General features: G+C 40.5%; 1 protein-coding gene across 1 annotated transcript in view; it reads left to right on the top strand.

Annotated features, from left to right (window-relative positions):
- The window catches only part of LOC147563809 (structural maintenance of chromosomes-like protein, putative (DUF3531)), a 52018-nt gene extending 38819 nt beyond the window's left edge, over positions 1 to 13199 (top strand). Inside the window, exons 4-6 of the mRNA XM_086640860.1 lie at positions 12108 to 12229; positions 12336 to 12407; positions 13015 to 13199. Coding sequence (XP_086496986.1) covers positions 12108 to 12229; positions 12336 to 12407; positions 13015 to 13117 — 297 coding nt within the window. The 3' untranslated portion in view covers positions 13118 to 13199. The remainder of the gene's footprint in view (positions 1 to 12107; positions 12230 to 12335; positions 12408 to 13014) is intronic.
- The last annotated feature ends 3565 nt before the right edge of the window (positions 13200 to 16764 follow it).

Raw genomic sequence — 16764 nt, 5'->3', positions numbered from 1 at the left:
GGTTTGCAAGTCAAGGTTCTAATGGAGGAGAAAGGGATTTATTTATAGGGTTAGGGTTTGTGTAGGGTTAAATGGTAGAAAAAAGTAAAGGAAGGGTCATTTTAGGAATTAAAGGGTTAAAATACAAAAAACCCTAAACTAATAATGTTCTCTGGCGGCTGGGTAAATAAGGGAGTTGATAAAGATGCCACGTGTCGGCCTATGAGAGGGGTACTAAAAGTGGCTGTAAAATATTACTATGATGTACCAGGGAGCAAGATATTAAATGCAGCCCGTCTCAGATGTCGCCACGTGTCTAAAGATGTCCCTTGTGCCCAACAGTGTACCGACTTTGTCCCGAATTTGACCCCAACTTTGACTCCGCATAATTCCTTCGTCCGGACTCCGATTTAACTTCCGTTTTCTCCTACGGGTTCGTCTCGGACTCTACTTTTCACCCATAAACTGAACTTGGCCAAATTTACCAGAATATCCTTGACTCCCAATGACTAAAATACCCTTCATGCATCTTTTTTCTCATTTTTAACCATTTTCGCACCTAACTCTGCAAAACACACCTAATCAAGAAAACCAACCATTTTATTATAATAAAGACTCAAAACAGACTAACTCGACCAAATTAAACGACTCAGATGAGATATGTTTCATGACCCATCAGAGGGCAACCCTCGCTCAACGGGGTAAAACACCGATCAGACGTCCCTGCGACGTACGTACAAGGCATGGAAATAAAGAACCTCTCGTGGTCGTTCGAATTTCAATATCGACATACCGCCCAAGGCGACAGGGCGAGCTCCCGAGCCGACCTTTTCCACCTCGAATCACTACTCTCTAAGCAAGCAACATGCTAACTCAGAGAATGGGGGACAAACTGTATTGGCCAAAAACGGCATCTGGGCGAGCTCCCGAGCCGACCTTTCCCAACACTTCTAATTACCTACTAATCACTGAATCAATCGTATTCAAAACAAATTCAGACCCAGAAATTCTCCATTTCTTCTTGCACTTCTTTGACTCGCTTATCTGCTTCCTCAATTTCCTGCCTCATTTTTATAGGAACGTTAATTGCCTGAAGTATCTCTGTAACCCTAGTCAGCTTATCAAGACACAACCGTCTAGAGACCTTATTAAGGTCCAGATCGAGTGAACCCCCCCCCCCCCCCCTTTGACAAGATTTTAGATTCATTCGGCTTTACTGGTTGAACTTCAGGAGTGGGGTTTTCTGGTCCAATTTGTAAATCCAGTGGTGGTGGTGGTGGTTGTTGTGGTGGTGGTGGGGGTGGTTTTTGTGGTGGTGGTGGGGGTGGTTTTTGTGGTGGTGGGGGTGGAATGTAGAGACCAAGTGTATTGGCCAAAAACGGCATCTGGGCTCAAAGGAGACGGAATTCGTGTTGGGCCTCCCTCATGCGCCCGCCTTCATGCAACATGGAGCGTGCGCCTCTAGCAACCCAACGAGCCTGGCATGGAAGCCCGTCGAGAGTTCCTCACTAGCAAGGCCAACACGCTTAGTAGGCCCAATCATTCTGGCATGCTCGCCCTAGCCCACTCTTCTAGCGTGACAACCCTAGTCTGACTTGTCAACTCACTATGACTTCGTAGGGTCACGCCACCACGTGGCTAGCAGTTAAAGAACAAGTCACCTCAATCCCTAACATTTCGCTATACATTGGGGTCATGGTAGAAGACCGAGTCTTGCGCTACTTTAAGGGAGTAGTAGACCTCTTCTACCGGTAACAAGCGGACTAAGACAACAGGCATCGTAGGGCTACGACGCCCCATCCAGAGATCAACGGCTACGAAGACACTCTAATGAGATCCCACTATTCCGGATCTAACTAACCCGCGTCCATGGGCGGTTATCCTTCTCTAAGTTCTATAAATAGAGGAGGCCTCATTCTCAGAGGGGATCATCTCGCTCTCACTCGAAATTACTTACTCTCAACTTGGCGTTCCAGAAACCCTTTTGTTCCGATCACATCAATCACCACTAAAGCTCCAACTAGATTCCGTCTACTCCGGTGACATCTTATCTAAGTTAGTCAAAGAAGGAGGTTTCGCCCAGAAGTGTCTAGGATACTTCACCAGATCTTATTGGAGACTCTCTATTCCTCTTCTACCTTTCTAGTCTACTCTACCGTCCTCAAAAGTCTACTCTGCCGTGATCAGAAGTCTACTCTGCCATCACCAGAAGTCTGCTCTACCATCATCAGAAGCCTACTCTGCCGTGATCAGAAGTCTACTCTGCCTAACTAGAAGTCTACTCTACCGCCCGAGTAGACCAGAAGCTATCCGACTCATCTTTCCGTAGAACCGAGCTCCGGCCACTCTACGAGTCGCGCCACCTCCGATACTACAACGATTCCAATATCATTAGTAACTACTTTCGATTTATTCATTTACATTATCGAACTAAGTTGCTGACTTGACCGCCGGAGGATCCTTGGCCGACACCATCTCCGGTGCCCCTTGGACTTCACGGTTTTGTTTCTCTTGTGCAGGTCAACAGGTCTCTAGTACCCGCTCCCTACCCAGACGTTGGTCTATCAGTAGTCGTTCTCTACTCGGACGTTCGTCTACCCATCAACCCGACTACCAGACCCGACCTTCTGCCCGTCAACCTGTCTATTTGGAGGCCCGAAGCCTAGTTGCTGGTGCCCACCTAACGATCTCTCTAACCGTGTGACTTTCTACCCGTCCACACCAAGTTGTCGCAAAAGATTTTCAGGAAAATCTTCCTTGAAGGTCCTCTTAACCTTGATTAGATGCTCTTGCTGAATATCATCGCTTTTGAAGAAGGAATGATAGAAATAGTAAGTATCACGCCTAACAAAACGGTGATTGGGATCGACGGGATTTGGAGTAAATCCCTGCAAGATGAAGAAGAAGAAAAAAAAATTAATACAAAAATCGTTTATAAAGTAGTAATTAAAACAAGAATTTATTACATTCTACTTACTATATTGGTAAGGAACTTGGAGAAAGACTCGAAAGTATTCACCCGTGGATATGGGTGATGAGCAAATGCAACACTGAATTCATTTCGATTGACTCGAATCACTTTTCTTGCAACAAAGCTAATGGTGTGGCCATGGTTGCCTAAGAAAAGAATTTCACGGACAACTTCTCTAAACGGTACATCGTAGTGTGCTCGTTGTTGTTGTTGTGGAGGAGGAGAAGGAGGAGGCGGAGGAGCCTCGGCCATAACTACTACGGGTGGGTTTTTTTTTTGGGAAGACAGTGAGTGGGGTTGTTAGAGAAATGAATCTGTTTATAGTAAATAAACTGAGGGTGAAACGGTCAATTCCATTTGCTTTCTCCCCAAGAAATACGGATAAGGTCATCTCTTTTAGGGTTTTTTACTCTTTCTAGATTATTCTACCAAGAATCAAACGGCCTTTTATTTATCCAACGGTTAATATTGACTTCATTTTATACGCCATATTTTGTCAATCCAAAAAAAAAAGCCTTTCTTTATATATGTCATATGAGTTAACGGCCTTTTAGTTATCCAAAAAAGATTTAGACAGTTGTATAATAGAATTAGAAACTTCTAATGCTATACAAAGAAGGAGGTTCCGCCCAAAAGTGTCTACGATACTTCACCAGATCTTATTGGAGACTCTCTATTCCTCTTCTACCTTTCTAGTCTACTCTACCGTCCTCAAAAGTCTACTCTGCCGTGATCAGAAGTCTACTCTGCCATCACCAGAAGTCTGCTCTACCATCATCAGAAGCCTACTCTGCCGTGATCAGAAGTCTACTCTGCCTAACCAGAAGTCTACTCTACCGCCCGAGTAGACCAGAAGCTATCCGACTCATCTTTCCGTAGAACCGAGCTCCGGCCACTCTACGAGTCGCGCCACCTCCGATACTACAACGATTCCAATATCATTAGTAACTACTTTCGATTTATTCATTTACATTATCGAACTAAGTTGCTGACTTGACCGCCGGAGGGTCCTTGGCCGACACCATCTCCGGTGCCCCCTTGGACTTCACGGTTTTGTTTTTCTTGTGCAGGTCAACAGGTCTCTAGTACCCGCTCCCTACCCAGACGTTGGTCTATCAGTAGCCGTTCTCTACTCGGACGTTCGTCTACCCATCCACCCGACTACCAGACCCGACCTTCTGCCCGTCAACCTGTCTATTTGGAGGCCCGAAGCCTAGGTGCTGGTGCCCACCTAACGATCTCTCTAACCGTGTGACTTTCTACCCGTCCACACCAAGTTGTCGCAAAAGATTTTCAGGAAAATCTTCCTTGAAGGTCCTCTTAACCTTGATTAGATGCTCTTGCTGAATATCATCGCTTTTGAAGAAGGGATGATAGAAATAGTAAGTATCATGCCTAACAAAACGGAGATTGGGATCGACGGGATTTGGAGTAAATCCCTACAAGATGAAGAAGAAGAAAAAAAAATTAATACAAAAATCGTTTATAAAGTAGTAATTAAAACAAGAATTTATTACATTCTACTTACTATATTGGTAAGGAACTTGGAGAAAGACTCGAAAGTATTCACCCGTGGATATGGGTGATGAGCAAATGCAACACTGAATTCATTTCGATTGACTCGAATCACTTGTCTTGCAACAAAACTAATGGCGTGGCCATGGTTGCCTAAGAAAAGAATTTCACGGACAACTTCTCTAAACGGTACATCGTAGTGTGCTCGTTGTTGTTGTTGTGGAGGAGGAGGAGGCGGAGGAGCCTCGGCCATAACTACTACGGGTGGGTTTTTTTTTTGAGGAAGATGATGATAAACAATTTTATAATAGTATTTATAAAATACTATTATGAATACTATTATAATAAAATATCATAAATAGTTATAAATATTATTTATAACTATTATAAATATTATAATAAAATATTTATAAATATTTTATAATATTATAAATATTATAAATAGTTATAAATATTATAATAAAATATTTATAAATAGTATTTATAAATACTATTTATAAATATTATAAATAGTTATAAATAGTTAAAAATATCTAAATAGTTATAATATTTATAAATACTATTTATAAATATTATAAATAGTTATAAATATCTAATAAAATATTATAAATACTATTAGATATTATAATAATCCAAAAACTTGATAGGCCCAAAATAGGTCTATTCCCGCAAGTATGCGGGGTCAAGTTATAGTATTGAAAATAAGATCGAGTATCGTCCCAAGAGATAGGTAGGTAACTTCGGATATTGAATGCGGGTTTAACCCAATAATCAAAATGTCAATATCTAACTTAGACTAAAACACACACACACCCCTCATAAAATTGATGATTGATATATAAGAAATAAGAAAATAAATGAAACTAACTAAACTATCTAAGAGAGAGGAGAAGATATCTAAGGTTATAAAATCCACCACATAATTTTACTTTATAAAACAAGCACTTAATTACTTAAATCTCTTTTGTATTTACTCGGGATCCAATATAATGAACTATTTGGATTCCGGATGATATTCTAGATGAAACAATTTTATAATCACTAATTTTAATTGTCTTCCTTATAAAGATTCGGATCACTTAACTATTGTTCATCATCTAAAAAGCATACTTCATCTAAGAACTTAACGAAAGTATGAAATATCTAATTATGATGCATGAGTAATGGAAAGAAAATCCAATCCATATAGATAAACAATCAATAGACATTAAAGCACATCAAGGGATTTAATTAATCAAGAACAAGTGTTAAAAAGATCCAAAATGGGTTTCATTCACATCCTTAGATTGCTAAATTAACTATACATGGAATCTAGAGTGACATTCAATGACATTGTAAAATAAATGAAAATACTAAGAAATTAATGGAAAGAAATCACCAAGAATGTTCAAAATCCATATTCCCATGTATCTCCATTTTATCCAAGATTTGCTCCATTTGTGTTCAAGAATTGTACTCCAAGAAATCCAAGTAATAGCTATTTTATTGCAACCCAAATAAGAAAAAGAAAGAAAAGGAAGAAATTAGATGTAGAAAGAAGTTGGAAAGAAGAGATGAAAGGGGATAAAGATGATAGAAAAATATGGAATAAAGAAGGAGAAGACTATTAATGGAAGAAAGAATAGTGGTATAGAAGAAGTAGTAGTAGAGAAAGATGGAAAAATAATGGAGAAGATAGATTTAGTAGTAGAAAAGAGAGAAAGAAATAGGTGAGAAGAGGGATAGGGGAATAGAGAAGAGGGATCTAGAGAAGAGGGATCTAGAGAAGAGGGATATAGAGAAGAGGGATATTGAGAGGGTTTGCAAGTCTAGGTTCTAATGGAGGAGAAAGGAATTTATTTATAGGGTTAGGGTTTTGTTTGGGTTAAATGGTAAAAAGAATGAAAAGATAGGGTCACATTTGGAATTTATAAGGGCTTAAAATATAAAACCCTAAATCACAACCACATGTTGTCGGCGGCTGGGTTTTGAAATGATGGACACTTGTCGCAAGGAGGGAAGGTGAAGGATCTGGCCGGTTAGGGTTTGAGAAGCGGGTGGACACGTGTCGGCGTCTGAACCTGCTGGAAACTCGGCAGCTGCTGTGTGACAGGATCCATGGAGCATAAGTTGCGGGTTACCCAGAATCCGTCGGATTAAAGGACGCGGGATCTGGACGGACAGGAGCAATACACGCGTCCGGGAGCATAGAGGTTAAGCTGCTTCGGCTGCACGGAATAAGTATAAACACGGGATGCACAGGAGCCGCACGATCTGAAGAACGCGGTAGCGGACGACCAAGATTAAAATGTGGGCTCAGGATCATGGGAGCTAAATGACTTCGGTTGCACGGGATAATGATAAAGAAGGGACGCACAGCAGCCGCACGATCTAGGACACGCGGAAGGCTACGGTCCAGATTATAACGCTGCTTCCGGGTATATGGTATTAAGTTGCTTCGGATACACTGGATCAAGCTCATAAGGGCCACTTCGCTGCTGAGCGCTAACACGGGAACCGCATCTAGCAATCTCGGCCTATCGACACGTGTCCCTAAGCATACCGCGGGCCAAAAACTTGCCCGAACTTGTACCGAATGCTGACCAAATGTTGACCTGACTTTGACCTTGGTTTATTCCTTCGTCCGGACTCCGATTTGACTTCCGTTTTCTCCTACGGACTCGTCTCGACCTCTACTTTTCAACCACGCACTAACCTTGGCCAAATTACCAGATTGTCCTTGACTCCAAATGACCAAAATACCCTTCATGCATCTTTTCCTCGTTTTTTACCGTTTTTCACACCTAACTCTCCAAAAGACACCTAATCAAGAAAACCAACCATTTTATTATAATAAAGACTCGAAACGAACTAACTCGACTAAATTAAACGACTCTGATGGGACATTTTCATGACCCATCAGAAGACAGTGAGTGGGGTTGTTAGAGAAATGAATCTGTTTATAGTAAACAAACTGAGGGTGAAATGGTCAATTCCATTTTCTTTCTCCCCAAGAAATACGGATAAGGTCATCTCTTTTAGGGTTTTTTACTCTTTCTAGATTATTCTACCAAGAATCAAACGGCCTTTTATTTATCCAACGGTTAATATTGACTTGATTTTATACGCCATATTTTGTCAGTCCAAAAAAAAAGCCTTTCTTTGTATGTGTCATATGAGTTAACGGCCTTTTAGTTATCCAAAAAAGATTTAGACAGTTGTATAATAGAATTAGAAACTTCTAATGCTATACAAAGAAGGAGGTTCCGCCCAAAAGTGTCTACGATACTTCACCAGATCTTATTGGAGACTCTCTATTCCTCTTCTACCTTTATAGTCTACTCTACCGTCCTCAGAAGTCTACTCTGCCGTGATTAGAAGTCTACTCTTCCATCACCAGAAGTCTGTTCTACCATCATCAGAAGCCTACTCTGCCGTGATCAGAAGTCTACTCTGCCTAACCAAAAGTCTACTCTACCGCCCGAGTAGACCAGAAGCTATCCGACTCATCTTTCCGTAGAACCGAGCTCCGGCCACTCTACGAGTCGCGCCACCTCCGATACTACAACGATTCCAATATCATTAGTAACTACTTTCGATTTATTCATTTACATTATCGAACTAAGTTGCTGACTTGACCGCCGGAGGGTCCTTGGCCGACACCATCTCCGGTGCCCCCTTGGACTTCACGGTTTTGTTTCTCTTGAGCAGGTCAACAGGTCTCTAGTACCCGCTCCCTACCCAGACGTTGGTCTATCAGTAGCCGTTCTCTACTCGGACGTTCGTCTACCCATCCACCCGACTACCAGACCCGACCTTCTGCCCGTCAACCTGTCTATTTGGAGGCCCGAAGCCTAGTTGCTGGTGCCCACCTAACGATCTCTCTAACCGTGTGACTTTCTACCCGTCCACACCAAGTTGTCGCAAAAGATTTTCAGGAAAATCTTCCTTGAAGGTCCTCTTAACCTTGATTAGATGCTCTTGCTGAATATCATCGCTTTTGAAGAAGGGATGATAGAAATAGTAAGTATCACGCCTAACAAAACGGAGATTGGGATCGACGGGATTTGGAGTAAATCCCTGCAAGATGAAGAAGAAGAAAAAAAAATTAATACAAAAATCGTTTATAAAGTAGTAATTAAAACAAGAATTTATTACATTCTACTTACTATATTGGTAAGGAACTTGGAGAAAGACTCGAAAGTATTCACCCGTGGATATGGGTGATGAGCAAATGCAACACTGAATTCATTTCGATTGACTCGAATCACTTGTCTTGCAACAAAAATAATGGCGTGACCATGGTTGCCTAAGAAAAGAATTTCACGGACAACTTCTCTAAACGGTACATCGTAGTGTGCTCGTTGTTCTTGTTGTGGAGGATGAGGAGGAGGAGGCGGAGGAGCCTCGGCCATAACTACTACGGGTGGGTTTTTTTTTGAGGAAGACTGTGAGTGGGGTTGTTAGAGAAATGAATCTGTTTATAGTAAACAAACTGAGGGTGAAATGGTCAATTCCATTTGCTTTCTCCCCAAGAAATACGGATAAGGTCATCTCTTTTAGGGTTTTTTACTCTTTCTAGATTATTCTACCAAGAATCAAACGGCCTTTTATTTATCCAATGGTTAATATTGACTTGATTTTATACGTCATATTTTGTATGTGTCATATGAGTTAACGGCCTTTTAGTTATCCAAAAAAGATTTAGACAGTTGTATAATAGAATTAGAAACTTCTAATGCTATACAAAGACAGTTTCCATACTAATTATCCAACAACAACAAAAAAAAAAAAAAAACAACATTATTGTTTTTTTTCTTACCAATATTTGATATAAGTTAGAAATAGTGAGAACATTAGGAAGGTGCAATTAAATATTGGAAGCATATTGCAAACTATTAAATTAGAAATAGTTTAATACTTTATTTAGATATTGTTTCCCAAATCTTAACTTCATTTAGATGTTTAATAAAAATTGAACATTATTACAATCACATGTCTTTACTACAACTTCACTAATAATGATGTGAGTGTTATGGGGTAGGAGGCTGCCCGTATAATCATTGGCAAATTAAAGGGGTCTTGGATCTTGGTAGCCTTTAATATACCTTCTTTTGTCCAAACATATATAAAGAAATTGTTCGTCAAATTGGTGCATCTAAATCCTTAAGTATGAGATGTTATTCCTTATGACTAATAATGATGGGTAGAAACCTAAGAAGTGAAGAAGTTGATTGGGGATTTTAATTTTTAATAATATTTTGAAATTAGGGTTGTATAAACAATTGTGTAAGAAACAAAAATATGTAAGATTCTATCACTAATTTATTTAATTACATAACCGAAATGTCTTCTATTGCTTTGTTGATCACTAAAAGACAATAACTGAGTTATAAGCTTTGATTTCTCTTTAGAGATGGTTTACAATAAGGTCAACAAAGACCGTTCACCAAATACTTTCTTGACTCGTGTAACAAATCGTACGGTGGAAAGCCACTGTCATCTATAATCTTGACCCAAAAGATACTCAATATAAGACGCAAAGAGTTGGTGGCCTTAGAGCAAGTCCAATGAGTCCCGGTCCCAGGGCCCTTAATTCACCTTTTCATTCAAATTTAAGGGTCCGGGTTCAGACCCTCAAAATCGACTCCAATGGGGAGAAACCCCTAAATTTGAAGTTTTAATTTCTTAATTTACTTAAATAATTCGATTCAACAATATCGATTACAGACTTAACATTTGATTAGAAATTTAAATCTACGACAATACGACTAAACAACAATAAAAAAAAAGTTAAAAATAGCTAGAAGGGGTGTGGATTACTGCCAAACCAAGCTTTACGCGCCTCCATAAGCAACCGTGCACCATGTTCGTCAAGATAATTAACATCAATCTTCATTAAGTCTATTCCATATTGTCGGTCCTTTGCTTTTTTATCGCTTTCAAGGAACCTTTTTTGAATTTCTAAAGATTCTTTCATGTGTACCATTTTTTCTTTCCCTTCCTCCATTCTATTTTGCCAATATTCCGGCGGAGCATCACCGGCTACTACTTTGTCTTTAGCGGTAGAATTTGTCGAATTTTCTCCGACTCTTGCATTTGCTTTGGCTTGTTTACGACCTATTGGTCTTTCCTCCAATGGATTGGTATTAGAATCTCTTTTCCCGGATGTTGACTCTCCTGGCATGTCTGGCATCCACTTGTTATGCGACATCAAAACTTTGTAAACATGTTGGAATTTAAACATTATTCCTTTGTGATTGTTTTTATAAATATCAAGTGCTCTTTGAATCTGAAAAAGATAAAAATTGATTTAAAAGGATATTATGAAATCAAAAGATAAAAATATATAGATTACAAGTAAGAAAAATTACCCGGTCATAGTCGTTCTCTCCGCTTTTTGGAACTTTATTTACTATCCTCAAAGTAGAGATGAAACTTTGACACTCGGTATTTATGTCACTGAAACGAGATTTACGACCCTTTTTCGTGCGTTGAGAGTTTAAATTCATCGGTTACTTTTTGCCAAAAACATAGTAGATTTTTGGCAATTTCCGACAACCGCATCAAATGTGAATTTCAAATAAGAATTAGTAAGTACTATATCTTCATTGGTAGTATACGCAAGCCGTTTATTAGATTTCTTGGTTGAAGTCGTTCCTTCAAACTCGCAAGAATCATCTAAAGTTTCATCTACCGCCGAGAGAACGCGTGAAGAATCATTAAAAATTTCATCACTTTCAAATTGGCTAGATTGATAACCGGGATTTTGAAGGAGACTCATAAATAACTCATTATCATTGAAGGAATCCATTGAAAAAGATTGAAGAAATTAGTAAGAGAGTTGGAGAGATAAAATGAATGAGAAAGAGTTGAAATAGAGTGAAATGAGAGAGAGATGAAGAATGATTTGGGTTCAACCCCTATAAAGGGGTTGAACCCAAAATCTGGCCGTTGGAGCCCCAACGTGACCCTTGGGAGCCCCAACGTGACCGTTGGAGAGATTTGCTCCCCAATGTGACCGTTGGGGAGCCCCAACGGTCACTTGGGTAGCAAGGGGCCGCCCCTTATTTCGCTCAGTCCTCCGCCCGGGACCGGTTGCAGTCCAATGGGGAGGATGGGGTGTTCCGGGCCCTTAATTTGAATTAAGGGCCCGGGATCGGTCCCCATTGGACTTTCTCTTAGAGCAAGTCCAATGGGGAGCGGTCCCAGAACCCTTAATTCACCTTTTCATTCAAATTTAAGGGCCCGGGCTCGGACCCTCAAAATCAGCTCCAATGGAGAGCGGTCCCGGGCCCTTAAATTTGAAGTTTATGTTTTTCCTCCAATTGAATTAGTGACTTAACTTTAGGTTTCATGAAAAGAAAACTTGTTTGTTTCATAGTAATCTACATTTTGGGATTTGGGTAGTATCTAATACTACCTTAAGAATGCATATAAGATTTTATTAGACGAACGAAGAAAATGTTGTTTTGATGAAACCGTATTGGATTTTGAAGTAAAGAAAAAGTATGAAATGTGATACAAGATGTAAATTAGTTTGAATATTTCGGTCGGTTCATTACTCTCTGCTTGTTAAAAAGTATAATCAACACATAATTGGTTTCAGAATTGTATATAAAGAGAAAGTGAAATCGGAACTTGCATACTTTATGGGTTGCAGTTGGCAAATTCATCCATGGAGCATGATCCCCTTTACGATGCAGACAAGGGTTTTAATGTTATGCCTTCGTCATTCCATGATATCGGTGATGTCGAATTTCAGGATAACTGGGGACGAGTTTGGTATGAATTCCTTTTATTAAGTTAGAACTACTGCAATTATGTCATTGCTATAGTCTAATTTCCATTCATTTATGAGACTAGCTAACTATTGCTATTCATCAAACAGGGTAGATATTGGAACTAGTGATATCTTTGCCATTGATGTGCTCCTCAACTGCTTAACTGTATTGAGCTCCGAGTACGAATCTAACCTCCCAGACTATTTCACTTTTACTTTTTTTATTTGTTTCAAACATATTATCTGGTGGGAGAAAAAGGAAAACAAGGTTGGCATAAACATATTCTTGGAACTATATCAGTACATGTCACTAGTGTTTGACAAAGGGCCGTGGCATGGCAGCATGGTCTGTTACCCGTGGCTTGTAGGCTGCACCACTAGCACGCCAGGCACAACCTGTAAACAAATCGTGCTCTGTCATGTCCTATGCCGAGACACAAAATGTCATGGCGCCACCTGTCTGGACATGGCCAAATTTAGGAACCGGACATATCGGGCTACACCGACCATTAAATAGGTCGTGTGCGGCCACGAACTGGTCTCAGCCTGTCTGGACATGACCCATTAGGAACCTGACATGTCGAGCTACCGTGACCATCAAACAGGTTATGGACCGGAAATAGACCAACACACCTTCTTGTGAAACTCTTCAAGCTAAAGACAGTTGCAGTAAGCTATAGTAAACCATTATGAGGAACTATAACCTTTTCACCTTTAATGGAAGCAATTACTGATTCCTTTGGGTCGTCAAATCATTACCTCTACTGATAGTCTGATTTCCTGGCAGATATTTAGGCATTCAACAGGTAGTTTTTGGTGGACGTCGAATGGGTGATTGGGAAGAAGGGATGACAAGTCCTGAAGATGGATACAAGTACTTCAAAATATGAAGTGAAATAAGAGACGGGTTTATTCTTTCCAATGTCCACTTAGCTGAAAAGTACAACCTTCTATAAAACATGGATGAAGTCTGCAATTTTCGCAAAATTGACATGGAACACCGTGACATGACTAATCTGATAGATGTGGCAAAAGGCGAATCCTCTGTTTTTCTTTTACATTATCTTCTTAAGTTCGTTTGATTGCCTTAGTGTAGACAGCATAGAAAATAACAGTTTTGTTGTTTTTGGAGAATAGAATACAGTAATGTTATAGTGGAATTGAAATTAAGAATGTAAAAATATCACTGTTTGATTTAGTATATGTTGGAAGGTCCACTCCACGTCCACTCCACTCGGCCAAACCGAGTGGACTTGGTCCCATAGGAATCCTATTACAACTAGGATTCCTTAGTAGTTAGGATTATATTTAGATAACTATCATAGAAGTTTAGTTCTTTTCAATTTCCTCTTTTGTATCTTATATATACATAGCCATACGTAATTGTACAATTAAGTTATTGTGAATAATAAAAGGTGTTATAACTAAAAGTCGCGGAAGCTATCGAACCTATCCTAGAAATTGATCCGATTATGAAGATTAATCGAAAAGCTAAGTCAAAATCAAATATGCGAACAGAAATTAACGAGGTTCGGCCTAAAGCCTACGTCCTCGGGCGAACAAGAAATCTTTATTGAAGGATAGATGAAGACGACTCACACAACCCGCAAGTTCGTCCCAAGATGGTACCGTATAGAATTTAACTTCTATACTAAATCTTCGACGACCGAGAAATTTAACACCGCTAAAAAACTATGAAAAATTTCTCTCACTCTTGCTCTCTCTCTCTAGCTCTCTAAAGAAGAGTTGTTGTTGCTTGTGTTGGTGATTGGTTGTGTTGATCAACCCCCTATTTATATATTATTATAAGCCGAAATTTAGAAACCAATTCTCAAGCCAAAACCGCCTCTATCCATGAAACCAAAGCAAACCGCCTATAGCCAACCAAAGCAAACCGCCTATAACAAATTTGGAAACTGAATTGTAAAACCGCCTCCAATTTGAAATTAGAAACTGCCTCTCACAATTCTCCACCTCGTACACAATTTGATATACTTCAAATTTTGGACGAACACCAGGATACTCCTTGTAAGATATATTTGCTTCATGTAACTTCATCTGACTGCGCCATATGACCATGGCTGCCTACGTACCCTTTTACAGGATCAAGTCTATCGTAGTTCTACCAACCCTTCACATAAAGATAACCTTGTCGCCATTACGCCCTTTCGGGCAACTTAACACGAGCCGATTTGTAGCAATTCCAGACAATGCTGAAACTTGCTACATGTCACCACTTTAGTCAACATGTCCGCGGGATTCTCATCTGTGTGTACCTTCATGAGAGAAACATCACCTTCCTCTATGACATCTCGTACAAAGTGATAGCTGACATCGATATGCTTAGTGCGAGCATGATGAACCTGATTCTTCGCCAAGTGGATTGCACTTTGACTATCACACCATACATCTACGCACTCCTGCTTAATCCCCAGATCGTCCAGAAGACCCCACAACCACAATGCTTCCTTCACACCCTCGGCCATAGCCATATACTCGGCCTCCGTAGTAGATAACGCAACTGTAGATTGTAACATCGATCGCCAACTAACTGGAGCACCATGTACCCTAAATACATAACCAGTAGTAGATCGTCTTCTATCTAGATCGCCAGCATAATCCGAGTCAACATAACCGCTTACCTGACATGTGTCTCCACCAAAGCACAAACCCGTATCAACAGTACCCTTCAAGTACCTCAAGACCCACTTCACAGCTTCCCAATGTGTCTTTCCCGGGTTTGCCATAAACCTACTAACCACACTGACCGCCTGTGAAATATCCGGACGAGTACACACCATAGCGTACATCAAACTGCCAACTGCACTAGCATACGGTACACGATCCATATGATCCTTCTCCACCGTAGTAGTGGGAGATTGTTTTCCCGAGAGCCTGAAGTGTGGTGCCAAAGGTGTTGACACCGCCTTCGCATTCTGCATCCCAAATCGAGAAACTACTCGTTCGATGTAACCTTTCTGATTCAAGTACAGTTTCTTACTTGATCGCTCTCTCTTAATCTCCATTCCCAGTATCTTCTTTGCAGCGCCCATGTCTTTCATCTCAAACTCTTGAGTGAGTTGAGATTTCAACTTATTTATCTCCACCATGCTTCGAGAAGCAATAAGCATGTCATCCACATACAAAAGGAGATAAATAAAGTCACCTTCGCGAAGCTTCTTGATGTATACACAACAATCATAGTCACTTCTGCGAAAACCATGCTTTAGCATGAAAAAATCAAATCGTTTGTACCATTGGCGAGGGGATTGTTTCAATCCGTAAAGAGATTTCCTCAAACGACATACTTGATTTTCTTTGCCCTCATCCTTGTATCCCTCAGGTTGAGCCATATAAATTTCTTCTTCCAAATCTCCGTGCAAGAAGGCGGTTTTAACATCGAGTTGTTCCAGCTCAAGATCCCTGTGAGCAACAATACTCAATAGCACCCGAATAGAAGTATGTTTCACGACCGGTGAGAAAATCTCATTGTAGTCGACCCCTTCTTTCTGTGCATAACCCTTGGCCACTAGTCTTGCCTTATACCTTGTACCCTTGATTTCGGAAGAATCCTCTTTCTTCTTGTACACCCATTTACAACCAATAACAGACTTACCTTCGGGCAATGGGACAACCTCCCATGTCTGGTTCTTGTGAAGAGACTCCATCTCTTCTTGCATAGCAACCAACCAACTCTCTCTTTCCGCCGCGGTAATAGCTTGTTTGAAAGTGACCGGCTCGTCGTCTTCCACCGAGAGTGCATATTCAACCAGATTTGCCTGCCCATAATGCCTAAGAGGTTTGTCTGACCCTAACCTCTGTACCGGCTTATATAACCGTTTCGGCCTAGTGTGTACCGAAACATCCTACTGCTGTTGTTGTAAAACTTGTGTACCTTCCCCTTGAACCTCCTCATGATCGGGTTCATCAATTTCCTCATCCTGAGTATTATCCTGATGCTCCACCTGATCATGATTCCTAGAAACCCGTTGGTCTTCGGTTTCTACTTCCACTACTTGAGCTTTAGTAGACCCAACATCACCACAACTAGGCACCGTAGCTTTCGCCATAGCTACAATAGATGACTCATCAAACACCACATCTCTGCTGATTACAAACTTCTTGTCTTCCGTACACCATAACCGATAACCCTTGACTCCTGTAGCATATCCTAAGAAAATTGTCTTCTTTGCTCTATTGTCAAGTTTGTTACCTTTAACATGGTAATAAGCCGTACAACCGAAAACCTTAAGTCTCCCGTAATCTGCATGTTCACCTGACCACACCTCGTAAGGTATGCCGCCATCTAAAGAAGAATGTGGAGACCTGTTCACAATATAACAAGCTGTAGCAACAGATTCTGCCCACCATTCTACGCCTAATCCCGAATTAGAGCGCATACATCTAGCCTTCTCAAGTAGTGTACGGTTCAATCTCTCTGCGACTCCATTCTGCTGAGGTGTGTTTACTACTGTCCAGTGCGTCACAATGCCTTCCTGATTACAAAACTCCTTGAATGCCCCATCCGTGTACTCGG

The sequence above is a fragment of the Eschscholzia californica genome, unplaced genomic scaffold (assembly GCF_041429995.1).
Source record: "Eschscholzia californica isolate CP2 unplaced genomic scaffold, dmEscCali1.0.p SCAF_1, whole genome shotgun sequence".
Taxonomy (NCBI): domain Eukaryota; kingdom Viridiplantae; phylum Streptophyta; class Magnoliopsida; order Ranunculales; family Papaveraceae; genus Eschscholzia; species Eschscholzia californica.
The sequence above is the reverse complement of the archived record's forward strand: the minus strand, read 5'-3'. Positions and strand labels throughout refer to the sequence as shown.